Consider the following 18,218-nt stretch of genomic DNA (forward strand, 5'->3'; position numbering starts at 1 on the left):
TAAGTTTCCTCTAATATCCTTGGCTGTTATTTGGAAAACTCTGCTTGGAAGCCTACCTACTTTCTGTTTGTTGCTAAGCAAATGATAGGTTGCAGTTGCAGAATACTTTTTCTAAAGTAAAGCCTTTTTCGACACTTGACAGCAAACAAGGAAAGGATAGCCTTTTTTGTTTGCTTTTTATTTTGTTCATTGACTTTTTGCTCTAGCTGCTATGCTGAGTATTAAGTGACCTAATAAGATGCCTGTTCACAAGCAAAGCAGTATATTAAATCAAAGAGGAAAATAGGGATTTAACAACAGCAACAACAACGATGTGGGATCACTTGCCCTTTTTGTTCTGTGATATCACAGATAAAGAATAACAGAGAATCGCTGAGAACCTCAGGGAAGGAATACAAGCTACCACATGCACTTCAAGTTTATCAGCTGTGTAACAGTGAAATTTCATAAACTGCATTTTTATTGTCCTACAATTCCTACACATTTCTCTGTTCACATTGACATTAACTTGAAATAAATCTAGCAAATACCTAGTGCACAACTCTCACTGTCTATTTCTGTTTGTGTAGATGTGGAGTGTTACCCTATGAGACCTGCAGGACTGTTTGCAAGTCCTTCAAGTTGCCATTGTCCGATGATCTTCTACAAACTATACTGACCATGTAAGTTAAAAGCAGATAGTACGATCTCCATGGGTACGAATCAATCTCAAATATCTACTTAATACTTTCTTATGAGATTGTCATTTCAGTAATCTTAATCATTACATTATGCTGATTTTTTTTCCCCCCCTATATATGTGTAGACTTTCCTATTTGCAGAATGATTATAATCAACTACTATGTAACCATCTAAAAAACATCTTTGTTTTTATCTGGCATGGTAGATCACCTGGATTCTGCCAGAATTCTGTGAAATTAGTATTGTGGTAGTCAACTACTGGTGCTTACTATTATCAGTATGACTTTATTTTGCATTTGTGCCTCTTTCATATATGTAAGGTAAAAACAATCTCATGTAAACACATTATGTGAGTTTCAAGAAAAATACCAAGATGAATACAATGTCCTTGATTCATTGACACATTGAATCAATGAAAATCATTCAAGCAGTCTTCAAGCAGTAGTAAATAAAAGTGCTTTGTTTCTCTTTTTAATCTCATCTGAAAAATTCATTTTAGTGTAATTGTTAAAAAGGAGTATTGCTGCATTTGGCTATTTTTCCATAGCACGTTTAATTATTTTGAAACGAATTGAGTAGGCTGTATTCATGGGAATAGAAATGAAAAGAACTAATATTCAGTGCAGTTGTTTAAAGGCTAGAGTTGAGAGTAACTCATGGTGTTCTGAATACTTGTGTCATGGTGAGTTTGGTTTCCATTGATTTTTGCAGCTTTACTGGAAACAGGTAAAATACATGCTCACTGGTCTTTTCTTTCCCTCAAGGGAAACCACTGACTATTTCGTCTGTGCCTTCCAAGTATGTAAAATGCAGAAGCAGGTCTTGTGACATTTAGATGTTTTCAGGTAGATGTGCTTCTTGATTTGAGGATTAATTTCAAACCTAACATCTAGACTTATGAAATAATGAGTACACTCTTGTCAAGCAGAAAGGTGGAATCCATTTCATTATATTTACTTACTGCAACCAAGGTTTCTCACTTCAGTCAATACCAACAAGTTTTCTTTAAGAAGCCTAAGAGATTATTTTCTTCAAAGCCCTTTTCCCCCTAGACCAAAAACTTCCAGAATATTCCCTTCATCTTCGGCAGTTGATTGGCTGTTCATCACTTCTGACAATTGAATTACAACCGTTAGACATCAGAAACATGCTTGAATTTTAGCACTAATCTAAAACTCAATTTTAGAATTCCCATTAAGCTTTCCAACACAAAAAGTGTTGGAGGACACTACTAAAGTTCTGCTAAAGAACAAGTTCTCATAGATTCACTTTATAAAGGCTGCAGTTGAATAGATACAGAGACAAGGGACTGGAGATTTTCCTTTATGTACTAATTCAACACTGATGAAAAACAGACAGGCCTACTAAGCTCTAGAGACATGTTTATTGTTTGTGAATTTGTACTAGGAAAAGCTTTTGTGAGATGAATCTCTTCTCTTAAAGAGTCTTAATGTAGGCAGATAAGAAGAAAAAGCCCAGTACATTACAATAAAAATAAGAGATAAGCTTAAAAGACAAGGAGGAAGCCTGGATTTCTCCCAAATCTAGACAGGTATTCATGACAGCAGAACTGGGTCTCAGCCTCTGTAGGTTCTTTCTGTAGGGGATATAGGAGAGGGAGTAATTTCAGCCTGTGTTAGAGCTGGATTTCTAAACTACCACCCATTTTCCCGTGAAATGGGCCATGGCCAGCTAGTACGCCAGATTTCTGTATAAGAAAGTTACATAGTGTGAAGCTGGGCCTCAGAAAACTGTAGAGGTAGTATTCCATATGACAGTGTGATGAATAATGCTGATTCTAAATTACAATAGTAGCAATTCTGAAAAATGCTAATTTTTGTGGTAACTACACTGCCAATAAGAAAGAGTGTTGCATTCTTAATATTGTGTGCAGTTGACACTGCCTGATAAGTGTACTGTTTCTGTATTGTTTCAAGAGAGTGTAGAGTCAGGGAAAGATGTTGTGAACTGTATTTCATAGAATTTAATTTCCAGTAACCTAGAAGCTGAAAAGTAGAGTCAGCTGAATAAGATTTAGAGTTTTCTTTTTGTCTTGCTTCTTCTAGTTCTCTTTGTGACTGAAGAATCATGAAACAGATAGGTTTACTGTTAACGCAGACTAGTCTGGCTCCTGGGAAGTACACAATTCAATAGGGGCAAAGTTTGTAAACAATATTCTCTCTTTGTTTTTGGATTTTTTTTTTGCTGTTGTTGTTGTTTATTTTTGATGAGGATGTATGCAATTTTTTTTCACAGATGCTTCTGAAGCAAGTAGCAGTAGTGTTCCTAATGTGTATATCTGAATTTATGAAAGAAGAAAATGGTACAATAAGACTTGTTAGACTGATTCCCACAAAATCAGTATAGCTTAATGCACTAGCTGGACCCTGTTCAGCTATAAAATGAACCTAGACAATGTGATCAGATAATCATTGAAGACTGAAGCTATATGTTTATTCAGCTTTTCTCTGAGATTGGGTGGCAAAGACTTTCTGTTGGACTTAATGGTTTCATTTTTTTTTTCATTTTAAAAGGTAATACCCTTAAAATATTTATTATTTACATCTGTAAATCACACCACAATGATCTATCACTTATTAAAATCAAGGGATGGAACTAGAAATTGTCATCTAATTTTATGATCACCTCCAGATGACCCAAAACTTCATATACTGTACCTGAAGAACATTCAGTTTCCACAAAGTGCAGAGAGAATTAGCATGAAGACTATGAAGATTCAAAAGACCCTTTTAAATTGTCTGTCTGAAGTAAATTTATATTTGCGATTGTTGTGGGATGGTGAAATAGTAGGATTTGGGTACCCAAAGTTTCTGTAATTCACAAAATCACAGAGTTTCAGAGATTGGAAAGGACATAGAAGGAGACTCCACAGCCTCTCTCAACAAACCTCTAGTTTATTAAAAATGTATTTCCTTTCTCCACCAGCCTTGTTTCATGTAGGTCTTCAATTATACGACTATATAAATTATTTAATCACAATTCATTAAGCAATGCAGATGCTACACTCTTGTTTCTGCCAGTAAACTGCTTGTTTATTATAAACACTTCTTTAGGTTTGTGCAAGCATAATTAATGTATAATCAATGAATATTAAGATGTTATAATTATAAAATAAACAAGAGAATTAGGCAAAACAGATTATGATAACAAAAAGAGAATAGATAGAAAGCTTACCCCTATCCTGGGCTCTCTTGCAAAACTCCAGCAGAATGGATCTCCAGAAGAGATCCTTTCACACTGGCAGCCAGCTCTTCAATAGGTCTAGGAGAGGTGCAGCCAGGCTCCACCCCTTCCTGCAGCACAGGTGAATTGCCTTCAGCTGTGCTCCTCTGGCTGACTCAGTGCTCACCTCAGGTGATCAATCAGAGGTTCAGGCCGTGACTCAGCAGTTCCCATACAATTAACAATTAACAGTTATCATTTGTTTAATGAATAAATGTTGTTGTAGTGCTGAAGAAATGAATCTAGATGTTTTTTCTTTAATATTTTAATTTGCTGCAATGTTCAATGTAAGCTAACAGGGACTGGGAATGATGCAGTCCTTCCCCAGAAGGTTTTTATATATATATATATATATATATATATATATATATAAAAATAGGTGTCAGATAACAGAAGAAAAAGATGGTGGGAAAAAGAAACGGATGACGTTTACTTGTCAATGATCTTGTTTAGCTAAGCGTATGTCCCTATTTTTAAAATATCTTTTAGTTTTGCTTAAAATTGGCTGCATAGTTCTTTTCTGCACAGTGCTAGACTGAGTCTATTGAACTCTGGAGGAACATTTGTGGATTTTAAGCTGTGGAAGCACAAGCAGTGGGACAGAAGTGAATTTTTTTTTTTTTTAAATAGGTAAATTAATCTTTAGTGCCTCAGGTAGCAGTGCTACTTGATGCAACTTACAATGAGCCTCCTAGTTGATCACCTGGTTCTCATGCCACTAAAAGACCAAGCCTCTTCTGTCTGCCTGGTATTTCCCTGGTTTGTACAGTATCTTTTTCTTTAACATAATCACCTACCTCTAATAGTTTGTTTACACTTGACCTGCTTCACTTAGAAAGCTAACCAACTGTCTTTTCTTGCTGTGAGATGTGTCCTGGTGGCAGCACCATGATTGGAAATGGTCATGAAATCATTCTCCTGCACTCTGTTTCTGCTTGTTACCTTTAATGCCCAAAACTCACTTGGCTGTTTATTATGAAAAGACTCCAGCATGAATATATGGATCTCTTAAGAGAAATTATTTCTGTTATTTGTTATCATGAAGAACTGACGGTTCAATTTATTGTAGTTCAAGAGGAGAATAAATGTATATCCAAGATAGCAGCCTTTCTTAGCTAACACTGATCAGCTGCATCTGTGCTTACTACCTTAAAACTTTTTGTATAAGCTATTTTTGAAAATTTAGGTGTATATTGTGTTACACAGGGATCGTCAAGTAGCTGAAGAATCCCAGCTTTTTTTTTTTTAAAGCTTAAAACAACATAATGCCTCTTTTCTGCTAGTATCAGATAAAACTACTTAATAAATGCTATTAAAAATAAAAGCATACGAAATCTTTACATGTACATTAGCATTTATTATGAATTTTTGGTTTCAGCTTTCTTGATGGGAAAGAAAATATATTCATTAATAGCCTTTACTCACGAAAGCAGCCTCAGAAATAACCATCATGTAATTTCACTGGATTTTTAACATAGCTGGAGTTTTTCATTAGAAATATACTTTTATAAGCAGAAATATGTGATTATTTCTGTGATGTGAAAGAGAGTAGCTAGCAACAGGACAAGAGGGAATGGCCTCATGTTGTGCTAGGGGAGGCTCAGGTTGCATATTTGAAAAAACTTCTCCAGAGAAGTAATGAGGCATTGAAACAGGCTGCCCAGGGAGATGATGAAGGTGTTCAAGTACCATGTTGATATCGCCCTGAGAGACATAGTTTAGTGGTCATAAATGGATTGTTGGACTAGATGATCTTAGAGGTCTTTTCCAACCTTAATGATTCTGTGATTCTGTTCTACGATTGTGTTGTAGGAGAAAAAAAAACTCTGCAGACATTGTTGGGGTTGGGGAAATGACTTACACAATCTAAAATCACATGGATTGTTTAAGTCATAGGGCAAAACCAGAGAGAAACAGATTTGAGAGATCTTTGTTGTATCTTCTTGATAAGACAAATCTAATTTCCTCACTGAAAAGCACTGTCAGTTTCAGTCATATTAATTCCGGCTCTGAAATGTATGGCATCTCTGTCCTAATAATGCAGAACTTGATAACATCTCTTCATTCCATCTGGATGTTCTGTACTGAATTACAAGTATGTGCATTTAGTAGATTGGTGCAATAAGTCACAGTAGTAAAAAGATGTAAAAAGTAGATTATTTCCTCTGGATTAGTCTAGAGTGATATTTGAAGCTGCTTTCTGCAGCTTTTAAAACATGGGACTTAGTAGTCCCATTTCCCATGCCCACCTTAAAACTATAGTTGACTTCATGTGAGTGGTGTTGCTCAGCTTGCTCATGCTGTCAGTTCAAAGGAGTTTTCTCCTTTGTAATGCTTGTTGAAAGCAGAACCAATGTTTTTCCTTAATTTCATTGCATCAACATAAAATAGATGCTGAAGAAACGACACCCCGTCTTTTAAACTTCACTTAAAATTCCTACTTATGCAGCTCTGCATCTTGATAGTAACCTTATATTCTGAATTTTCAGAAATAGAAAAAGCTTAATAGATACATGCTAGTATATATGATAGTAAAAAAAAAAAAAAAAAAAAAATTAATGGTTGTTCTGAGATTCAAAATCTGTTTGCCACAGTTTTATTTCCAAGAGCTTTTTTGTCTTGTTACTCCCAATACAAAACTCTTTTGTTTCCCCAGTTACCACCTGCAAAAAACCCAACCTAAACCAAACCAAAGCTATAAGGGGAGGGTTTCTCCTGGCAATGTTTCAGACTCATCTTTAATGTCAGTAACAGTAGCATTCTTCTCTGTCTTTGCTTTTATCTTCAGTGTAACGCACTGTACTTAACATTTTAGTTTATCACTAGAATCTCTGTTCATGACTTCCAGTATATTTTATATTATCTGCTGACTGTTAAATGAAAGGCATGGGGGGAGGAGAGGAAGAGGATGAGTTGCAGTTTATTTTTGTCACTAGATTTATTTCTCTTCCAGTATTGTTTTCCCAGCTTATGCTGTAAAATCATCCTTCAAGTACCTTCATTCTTTATTTTTACGAGGGCCCTTTCAGTGATTTGGAGAACTGAAGGGTTTTGAGGCCCATGTTTTGTGCAATGCTATTTCTTTAAGAACAAAATAAAATGGTTGTCTAAAGAAATTGTTTCCGGGAGACGACAGTGTGTCATCTTGCTCCTACACATACAATAATATTTGTCTCACCATGTTACATGGTAGAATTGTTTAACCTGATGTTTCCACCAAAAATAGCTTATTGAGTCTATCTAGTCATATATATTTCTCTGTGGACACTAGCAAAGCACAGATGCTTTCAGGATGTGCTTAATCTGCCTAAGCCAGATCCCTTTTACACTGAAGTAGTGCTAGGTAAGACAGATGCCATTCACATCCTAATGTAGTATGTATAGTAAGTATAGTAGAGCAGTTAACTTCATTTCTGTACAATCCCTGTGGGCATTCGAGGCTAGACTGGATGTGGCTCTGGGCAGCCTGGTCTGGTGGTTGGTGACCCTCCACATAGCAGTGGGTTAAAAACTCAGTGATCATTTTGGTCCTTTTCAACCCAGTCCGTTCTATGATTCTATGATTTCAAAAGCAATCTGCGTTTGTAGCATCAATTCTGCAATGAACTTCAGCCTGCAGTACCTTTCAAACATTTGACTGAACCCACTGAAACAATTGGATTTCTCTATGCATTAAGCACCTAAGTGTTTTGCCAAATTGAGTATTTTTTTTTTCTTTTTTTTTTTTTTTCTGAAGCCACTTTGTACAAATCAATGGCATGGCTTACAGATCTGCTCCTAGCGAGTTTATGTTAACGTGCAGTAGTAACTGTAGAACTTAACTGGTAAGGTTTATATCTCCATGTAACAGATGCTAAATATTACAAATATTTACTTCATGGAAATAAATTATTACCAAATGAAATGAGTTGAAATTTTAAAATCTGGTTATTAAATGGTAGGCTAGAGAGCTGCATGTTTGTTAACTGGAAACTGATTCCAAGGTTTATGCAAAAAGCATTTTTAAGGCATTGCTTGTTTTCAGGAAGTGACTGAGAAACTGTATAAAGCAGGTCACTTGTGTTATAGTACAACTCTCTTGTGTTAAAGAATCACAGAATGTTTTAGGCTGCAAGTGATCTTCAAGATCATCTAGTTCCAACCCACTGCTATAGGCAGGAACACCTCCTGTTAGACCAGGTTGCTCAGAGCCCCATCCAGCCTGGGCTTGAGTGCTTCCAGGGAGTTGCCTCAGTGGGCAACCTGTTCCATTGTCTGACCACCCTCATAGTAAATTTCTTCCTAATATCTAGTATAAGTCTGCCCTCTTCCAGTTTAAAGCTAGGGTCTCACAGGAGCAGAGCAGAGAGGCAGAATCACCTCTCTCAGCCTGCTGGTCACACTTCTCTTGATGCAACCCAGGCTACAGTTGGCCTTCTGGGCTGCAAGCACACAATGCCAACTCATCTTGAGTTTTTATCAACAGACCCCCCCCAAATCCTTCTCTTCAGGGCTGCTTTCAAACCATTCTCCACCCAGCCTGTATTTTCCAATATCCACTCTATTTGGACACGTTTTCCAATGTATATTTCTAGCTGTTTCTTTTCTCTACAAAAAAATTGTACACTGACTTTCCCAAATCTATTTATCACCAATTGTGAGATCCCAGTGTTGGAAGAAGTTGGGCAATGGTTAAAAAGTAAAACAAAATTACTTGGAATCTAATGAACCTTAAAAAATTGTATGAGAGATATTGATGTGCACTAAGTAAATGGAATGTAATGTGTGATATAGAAGTTATGCAGGATTTTTCTGTTCTCTCACCAGTGTTTGGTTGTAAAGGACTGAAAAGCAATTATCCAGCAAATACTGCATTAGTATGATGTAGATAACATTAGTATGATGTAGATAATATTATATACTTGTTAAAATTTTCATTTAATCATAAGGCATCTTATGGATATCCTACTTAGGTTTGAAGATGACCATAAGCAAGTGGAATATAAAAAGTTTGTGGATGCAGTGAACTGGAGAGAGAATCAAATCCCTGCTTTCCAGACAATAAAGCTTCCTCCTCAGGTAAAACCATTATATTTGAGCAAAAGAAAAGTTAAAACTCAGCACATGAGACACTTGTGTAATTTGGGCAAGTGTAATGTGAGTACCTCATCCAACAAAGACTACAACAATTTTCAATTTTTCATATTTGGGCCTGTTTTCATTTTTGTGTCTTCATGTAATATATTTTTCTTTCCAGGCTTAGAATTAACCAAATTCAGTTCAAATTAATTCTGTTAGAATTAACCAAAAAGAGTTACAAAGGGAAGACAAAGCCTGTAACACAGTCTTGCTTACAGCGTGCCACATCTCTGTGATGTTTTTCTGGAAGAAAAAAAAAAAAGAGTGGGGAAACAAGTGTAGTTGTCCTTGAACAATAGGTGTGAATACCACTCCACCCACAAGTATTGTTGCAACATGTCAAATGCTCTGTTTGTCTTCTGGGATAGCCAGGAAATTCTTTAAACTCCACTGTCACCACAGAAAATAGCTATATATATATTTTTTTATAACTCTGTGGAAACTTGTATGTAACAGCACATCACTGGTAGGCATAGGCAGAATCAGTATTGAAGAATCAACTTTGTATATCTCTACCAGCCTGCTACTTAGGGTAAATAAATATGTGGCATCAACAAACTGCAGAAATTAATCTGATCTTGCCATCTTGTGCTGAATGGAACATTTTAAAATAGATGGTACATAAGGCAATTATACTGATTTTTTTTTTTTTTTTTTTTTATCTTGTAACAGATAAATATGAAGCCCTTCTGCCAAAATGTAGTTTTTCTATTCTGGCCTAGCCCATGTGTTGCTACACTTGTACAGAATGTGTTTGATTTTATTCAGACCACTTAGTAACACAGCATTCCCTTACATTTCAGTTCAACAGTGACATATTTTAAATCAACGTTCCTCACGTACTATGCTATTAACTTGGCTTCTCTCTCTTCCTTGGCTTACAAGCTCTTCTTTCTATAGCATCCCAAACTCTACATTGTCTAACCAGGGCCCTGCAATGCTGCTTTACTCTGCCTTCCGTAGTGGTCTATTTTTCATTTTCTGATTGGGAAGTATTTTTCTTTCTTGTAGAGAAAAAAAGTACTTCCATGTGTTTTCTATAGCAATCCTGTGCCTATGGAGTAGGTTGTATTCCGTGGGTATATTTTTTTTCTCAGAATAATTATGTTTTTAAGCTATTTTGATATTTAAAATAGTGCTCGCTTTCAGGAGAGTCTGCCAGGGTAAGGGGACTCAAGGGCCTTGGTACTGTGCTAATGAAAGAAAGTCAGAGCCTGTGCCAGGAGGATTTTTGCCTTGGAGGTGGTGCTAAGCTTCATAAAAAAATCGAGACTAAAATAAGCAGACACATAGATACACTTTCTGTTTAATGTGTTTGACTGTTTTTTCCTCACAGCTGTATGGCTTATCTAGCCATTGAGCAAGACTTGCTTTCCGGCAGGTGAGGGAAAGAGAGGGCTCCTATGGGGTGAAGCCAGTGTGCAAGCAGTGGTGGTACTATGTATATTTTAATGAGGAGGTAATAAAGCAGATCAGGAAAAGATCAGTGAAAGAAAGGATTTGAGTCTTGTTAAATTTTTCAGCTTTGGAATCCGTTAGACACTCTTTTCATTACTTACTTTGGATTAACATTGATATCTTCAGATTATAATGTCTGTATTTCACAGATAGATTTTAGCAGCAGTGTTGTGGTTTTTTTCTTCATTTTTCTTTGGTGTGGTTTTTAGTATTGAATCGTAGATGACTTGTAAGGTTTTCAAATATAAGTGTCTTAATGAAGAACAGATAGCATTACTTAATTTGAAATATCTGCAGAAGGCTGAATGACAGAAAACACACATTTAATAAAATATTCTGCAAGATTGTTAAAGATGTTCATGTAATAATGTTTTAAGAGGATGTGCTATGTAAAGGTCCACATGTTCACAGAATATTTGTATGAAGAAGTGAAGCAGCACATGCAATCTTAGTTGGCCAGCTTTTAGTTATTGCTGTTTCCAACATTATATTCTAAGATACTCTCTGTGTTACTAATTTCAGAATGAAGATAACTGGAACAGACAGCCACCATTCCTTCCCGTGAAAAGAATCAAATACTTGCCTCTCCTGGATGACCTGTTTGGCAAAGAAGAATGATCCAAACTGTGAAAGTCACTGTTTTTGGATCAGTGTTTCTGCTCCAACACTTACTTAGATATTGAAGACCTGTCAGGTTAAACAAAAACAAGACAGATACAGGTTTTATTACATTTCTTACTTAAGCATATGTATGTACTTTGTGGTTTTTTAACTCCTAAATCAACAGTACTCTTTAATGCTTATGTGAGCACAATTAAAACAATAATCAGATGGTCAGATGGAGAATATACAAGCAGCAGCAATTGCTTGAGTCAAATACAGCAAAATCAGACTGACCTTACTTTGTTCTGCTAACAGAGGAGGTTGTTGGATGACCTCTTGTAATATTAAGTCAGATAGAATTGGCTCAGTAAGATAATTCTCTTCACAATTCGTCTGTTGCTTTTTATCTTCTGTTTTTTTGCTATACCCATATAGTAATACTTAAGTGCTAAGTTTGTTATTTTACAGAGGAAGTAGTTGCAAGATTTTAGAACAATGTCAGTTTGCTCTGGTATGGGTGATAATTATAACCTTGTAACATAGAAGCAAATTTCTTGCAGGCCATGTACAAAAGCTATCAACTCTTGGTTTTTGTTTTAGATGCAACTCAGATTGGTAAGTGCTCAGTTTTACTCAGGTGAGGCATGAATGAAGAAAAGGTATTCTGGTTCCATCTTAGTGAACTTCTTTCTTATTGTGGCACTGAACTTGTCCTTTGAAAATTGATACCTTTCTCTTTGTTCAAAATGGTGGTAACTAAGTGGAGCTCCTGTTAGCCTTTTTGTATTTTTAAGCTTGTGTCAGCTCAAAGCCACGGTTAGATCTCAATTTAATGTATGAGTTTGTGAGAAAAGGAATTACTTCTATTTAAAGGATGCAAGAGCTGTGGTGAAGGGAGGAGCTGACTCATCCACAGTGACTCTATGGTGAAGGGATTTGGTGTGAGTCTGCTGCTGAGAAGCTCACACAGTCAGTAAACTGAGAACCCTGTGCATTCTGTAATCCAAAATTGCAATTTGATGAGAAAGCTTGATGCAAAAGGATGAGAATTAAGCATTTTAAAATTCCCAGACTGAGAGAAAAACAGTAGTTCAAAGAATAATTTGAGTTTTTTTAAACTTATTGAAGTACTCAAAATTGTAGACAAGACTATGTACTACGTTGTATTCCAAAAGAAGAAAATAGTTTCTTACATGACAAGAAAATTATCTCATTGTGGGGATTGTGTCAGGAGCCAAAACAGTAACAGATTGCACTTGGAACCGTTTGATAAAAGCTGAAGCTTTTTAATCATGGCAGCAAAGCTGGATTTGGCACTTTAAATGAATACAGTTGCCCTCATAACTTTTTAATGTGCCCAGTCTTCATCAGGATATCTTTCAGTTGTTGAGATCTTGTACAGATGACAGTTTTGAAGGAAGAGAGTTTCCGAAGATTGAATTTGAACATTTAAAACTTCCCAAGTAGCTTTTAGAGACAGGAAATTTCCTTCATATGAAAAGGAAAAAGGTTAAAAAACAAACAAACAAAAGCATAACAAATGTCATACCATTTTGTGTACAATCCCATTTGTAGATCTGATCAATCATGGTCTGGTCTGGTCATGGTCGAGAATGGTGACTGCAAACTGGATCCTGTGCAGAGAAGAACTAGAAAAGTGGCCAAGAGAACAGAAATAAAGAAGACAGAAGAAGTGTGGCTTATTTAGGGAAACAAAATGGAGGCTCAAGGAGAATGTGGTTGCCATTAGAGAATTTGCTATGGGTATGTAATACAAGTAAGGAAAATGATCATTCAGTTCAGAACATTCAGAAAAAGTAGGTATGGTTAGCCATAAATTTAAACTGGACAGTAAAAGATGGTTTCCAACCTTCTAAAACAAAAAGGGTCCATAACAGGCTTCCAAGAGCAAAGAACCCCGTTAATTTTACCATTAAAGATGGATCATCTGATAAGTGTAATTTTAGGATATATTGCCTGTGATACTGAGGACTATTTCTGGTATTGAATGATTCCCCCTCTGCAGAGCCCATGGAATGTGGATTTTTTTTCTTTTAAAAGTAATATGGAATTATCTGATTTCTGATGTTTCAGTATTTCCTATTGATACTCTGCATATTTTGTTCACACCATTCTGAGTTTTGCTTCCCACTTCTTTTTCTCCTTTTTTCCATGTATTACTCATAACTCCACTGAGCACAAAAGGATCTCCCAGGAGCAGAGCAGACAGGGACTGAAAAATATTTTCAGTGCTTGTCACTGCGCTCACAGTGTGTCATATGCTGTGGTCTGATGTGTTGTAAACACATTTCAAAAGGTTTTATTTTTCACAAGCAGCAGCGCTTCCAGAAGGAAAAGCTCCAGCCAATGAGCAGTCCAAGAATACTCTTTGTACACTGTGACTTGCAACGTATGCTGCCCAGGATATTTCAACCTCTGCTCTAATCCTGCCACCAGCTTCTCTCTTTTCACATTGCTGATGGGGGACCTGAATGAAGACAATACCACAAGATAATGTTTCAAGATGGCAGGAGGCCACAGCTTTAAAGCATGCATTGCATAAAGAGAAAGCAGCCCTCACAGTTGCCATTAATCTCAGCTCTCTATCTCTGTAGGGGAGCCAAAGATATCTTCTTTCCACAAGTATCTGAGCCTTCCATGGCAGGAGCGAAGAGATTCACATTACGGTACTGCCTCCCCTTCTCCCTGCTGGGGTCTGCTGTGCGTTCAGTGTTAATTTTCATTTCCTGAACTTGGCATTTGAGAATAGAAGGCTTAAAGTTTTCTGCAATAGCTGCTGCAGCAAGAACAGCAGTGAGGATCTATCCTTGCGTGCAGATGGTGCACCGCTTAGCTTGCAACTTTGCGTCCATTTTTGCCTGTGTCCAGTTAAGTACTTGCTCTGCTCACCTGCAGGCAGGCTCCCACAGACGTGGTAGGCTCAAGCAGTCACAGACGATTGAACTTATTGCTGAGAAAAATAATATTTTTCCAGGTAATATTTTCCTGTGTCCTGCCTTTGCTGTATTTTCCTAGGTAGAGCCATTTGTGCCAATGTCAGACAGATCAAGTCTTTTTCATTTACATAAATGAGAAGATGTTGAAAGCTTCCTTCTGCATTTGTTCCTCGTGTTGATGGGAATTAATCCTACTTCGCAGCAGGAAAGCTCTTCACAGAAAAAAAAACCTAGGCTGTTGAATCCCAAGTCCACTCTCTGTGCCTTAGCACAGGATACAGTTTTGTTGCTCATTTTCCGTGGGCAAACTGCAGGGATCCTAATTCCACAAAAACAAAAGAAAATAAATAACAGAAGTTTTCAGTCACATGGCAGCAGTCAGAGAACAGCAATCCTTATACAGCTAATAATAATTTTTTGCCTCTTGCTTGCTGGACCCTTCTGCATGTCCCCATGGTTTGAAACCAGCAATTAACAATTAGAAAAAATGACCTGTGTTTCAACATCTTATACTCAGATGAAGGTTATTCAGTGATGTGGAGAGATGCATTAGTTCTTTAAGCAATAATGTCCTGTACCCTCCACAGTAGTGTATCCATTGCATACACCTTTCTTCCTCTTGAGGTGGCTTAGCTCTTCTCTTCTCTTCTGGCTCAGGCGCAAGTACAGAAAGCCCAAGGGCAATGAGAAAGAAAAAGCAATAACGTGTTTAGAAGGAAGTTACAATTACCAGGAGGAAGAAGATACTACACGCTGAGCTCAGTCTGATTTTAAAAATCCTTTTTAGGTTTTGGAGGTCAGAATTTTAAAGGAATTTTAGAGAGAACTATCTTGGAAAAAAAAAAAAAAAATCAAACACTTCCTTAAATTGCGATTTTCTCTGAATTAATTTCTTAATGTTGTTTGTATCAGTTGGTTACTAAGGCCCAGGTGGAAGCTGAACTCTTTCCAGGCAATGACCAGACAACCCAGAAAGGGCTGTGGGGGCACATCCCTGTCCCTACCAGTTTCCAATGTAAACTTTAAATCCAGTGAGGGAGTATAATCAAGAAGAGGAAGTTAATACAGGCACAGTTTATTAAAGATATAGATTTTTATATAAACTCTTTCTCTGCACATTTGAGTATTTCTGAATCATCTGGAAGTTTTTCCTGGCATGTATTGTGCATAAATAAGCTAGCTGTCCTGGTCTGCCCTTCTGACAGGCCATCTATCCTCTTTGCTCTCTTCCTCCAACAGGCTAGTTTCATATTAAGACCTACAGTCAAAGAGAAGTGAAGGAGCTGATTCAACTTATCTGATGCTGATCCTAGACAGGCAGCATGAGAGGATGATCTGTAACTGAACAATTAATTGCACAGCTTAATAGTGCTTGAGAGAGCTCCCACTTTCAAAAAAATCAGTTGGAAGAAGGTCATTGTCCTGAAAGCCAAAAGGAAGACCTTTTGCAGAGTGGCTACAGTGGATGGGATGCAGCCTTCTCTGTATTAGTGTGATGCTTACTCTCTTTCTCTTCTGATGTCTCCAGTGCCAATGTGCCCTAGCTCTCTTGATTCCTTACTTGCCAGTGGAAGGGTAGGAGGCACTGACTTGCCCACAGGGATGTCCATTGGAAGCATTTTATCTAAACAGCCCCTTCTTCCTACACTGACAGCTAGGTGCAAATGGCTGCGTTGCTGTTAGGTGAGATTAATTCCTTTCTTGGGTACATCAACACAATTAGAGGAATGCTGTCACCAGGCATGGTGACGCTACGTGGCCGCAGTGCAGTGACAGTAGTATGTGTGGGAGGGCTGAGGATGGTCCAGGTTGAGCTGGACAGGTCATGAACCCATATCCTTAATATGCATGTGATCCATCCCTTGGGCTGTTCTGCATTTCACCTGATCTCGCTGCCCACAGCTTGGTTCAGGCTTGGGATGGTGGGTTTTGGTCAAATTCCAGCTAGGCAAACATAAAAACTTGGGTGGATGTAAATGGAACCTGGATTTCTCCTATTAGAGCTCTCTGAGAATCTGCTTTAGCAAAGCATGTAAGTGTATGTGTAAGTCTGTCCCTTTTGTATAAAGATATTGAAGTGTGTGCAGAAGGCTTGCTAAAATCAGTCAAATGAAGCACTGGTGGGAATGCTTACTGACAAAGACAGTTTCCTCATTTGAGTCAGTTAGGAATTAAATCACTGTAATAAAAAAATCCCCACCAGATGAGAAGGTAGCAGTGAAAGGAGGCAATATAGAATTGTCTGGACATGTTTATGCAGGCTATATATTGTCTGTTGTTATTGTAGTTCTTTTGCAATATAAGCTAGCAATTAGCAATTAAATTCCCATTATGGGATCATGTTGGTGATTGAGATAAACTGTAAATACGTAACTGTTTTAAACCTTTCTTTTAACTAACCTAAATGCTACAGTACTTATATAATTTAGAGATAATATCCCCATTAGTAGAGTTTATGACTCAATAAACAGCTCCCACAAGTTAATAAAAATCAAAACTGTAAACACCAAGACTATTAATGCAATAGAATTTCTGTGCCTCCCTCTTCTCTTGGTGGTCTAGATAGAGCAAAGGGAAATGCTATCTCAGAAAAAAAACATTTATTCTGGCTGTATAAATATAACTGAATTGTCTTAAAACCCATCTGGAAATTTCCTATCCTCCCCATGTCCCAGGTGGTCTGGCAAGAGCGATGCATTCTGCTTTTGTCCGCAGGCAAGAGAAAGAGCTCCCATTGGAAATAATTTACATGAAAGGATTGTGCATAAAAGCACTGGTGGTAGCCTCACCCCGTCTCTCCCTTTTGGAGATATCTTCTGTGGAGTTAGCTTTCACTGTACTTTTATATTAGCATTATTATTTTGTTTTTAAAGGAAAAGCAGCGTTAAAGTGCCTGGACTCACCATTTTTGAACTTCTCTTCTGGCATTATTTACCCCCATTTTGACAGCTAAATGAATTCTGGGAGAGGACGCCTTTGTGCCTGGAGGTTAGTGCAAGCAGAGCTATTGTAGCTCAAGGCTCTTTCCTTCTTCAGCTGAGGAAAATTATTAATTAAGCCATTTGCAAAAAAAAAACATTTTTTTTTGTCTAAAAGAGCTTTATTTTGCAGCGTGGTAGGGTGCCGTTCTGTTTGGCAAACAGTTACACAATGAACCACATTTATCTGTTCCCTAATTTTCCTGCTGAAGGACATTTCTTCCTGTGTTATTGAAATCATATTGTCTGAATGCATCATAATAAAGCTTTTGCCCTCGAGTATGTTCTAGTGGACATGAAATGCCAGAGGTATGCAGTATACCAACCGGTCTTGCATTCAATAATGCATCACTGGGAGACATTATTGCTCTCTTCAAATACCTGAAAAGTGATTACAGTGAGAGTCTCATTCACTCACTTTCTTCTCACTAGTGACAGGTGACAGGATGAGGGGAAATGGCCTCAAGTTGCGCCAGGGGAGATTTAGGTTGGATATGAGGAAGAACTTATTTATAGAAATGGTTGTTAAGCATTGGAATAGGCTCCCCGAGGAGGTGGTTGAGTCATCATCCCTGGATGTGCTTAAAAATCCTTTGGATGTGGTGCTCAGGGACATGATTTAGTGGAGGGTTGGTAGAGTTAGGATAGTATGGTCAGGTTGTGGTTGGACTTGATGAACTCGAAGGTCTTTTCCAACCTGAGCAGTTCTATGATTCTATCATGAGGATGAAATACGTTTTCAACTTGTTTCACTGTTGCATTATTTCTTCTGTTTTGCCACTTGTATGGGAGCCTATTTCGAGAGGAAACAACTCAGGCGGCTGTTGAGATTCATGCCTTTCCTCTCTTGGTGGTTGGCTCCATAACCCTCATGCCTACAAAGGGCTTGGCCTTTGGGATCCCAGGAAATCTCTTTTCTTTGCTTTTCTGCAAAACTATGATCAGTATGAGCAATGGTCTCCTGTGGGCTTCAGGCTGTTAGCGTTTCACAAGCCTTCCTACTTCACCGTGTAGTTTGGAGTTTCAATATCAGCAGTGTTGCAGAGGGATGCACTCCTCAAGAACATGCTTGTGCATTCGTTCTGTGCTCACATGTAATGCTTAGCAGAGTTCCATGGCCTCTCTGTAGTTTTGGGGATGCCCCTTTTGGATCCTAATGACAACCACATTCTGAAGACAA

General features: G+C 37.6%; 1 protein-coding gene across 1 annotated transcript in view; it reads left to right on the top strand.

Moving 5' to 3' along the window:
• Window positions 1–11,118, top strand: part of EFHC2 (EF-hand domain containing 2) — a 59,465-nt gene extending 48,347 nt beyond the window's left edge. Inside the window, exons 13-15 of the mRNA XM_042810760.1 lie at window positions 570–662; window positions 8,877–8,982; window positions 11,023–11,118. Coding sequence (XP_042666694.1) covers window positions 570–662; window positions 8,877–8,982; window positions 11,023–11,118 — 295 coding nt within the window. The remainder of the gene's footprint in view (window positions 1–569; window positions 663–8,876; window positions 8,983–11,022) is intronic.
• The last annotated feature ends 7,100 nt before the right edge of the window (window positions 11,119–18,218 follow it).

Source organism: Centrocercus urophasianus, unplaced genomic scaffold (assembly GCF_019232065.1).
Source record: "Centrocercus urophasianus isolate 14NV4802_14NV808 unplaced genomic scaffold, USGS_Curo_1.0 seq_12, whole genome shotgun sequence".
NCBI classification, from domain to species: Eukaryota; Metazoa; Chordata; class Aves; order Galliformes; family Phasianidae; genus Centrocercus; species Centrocercus urophasianus.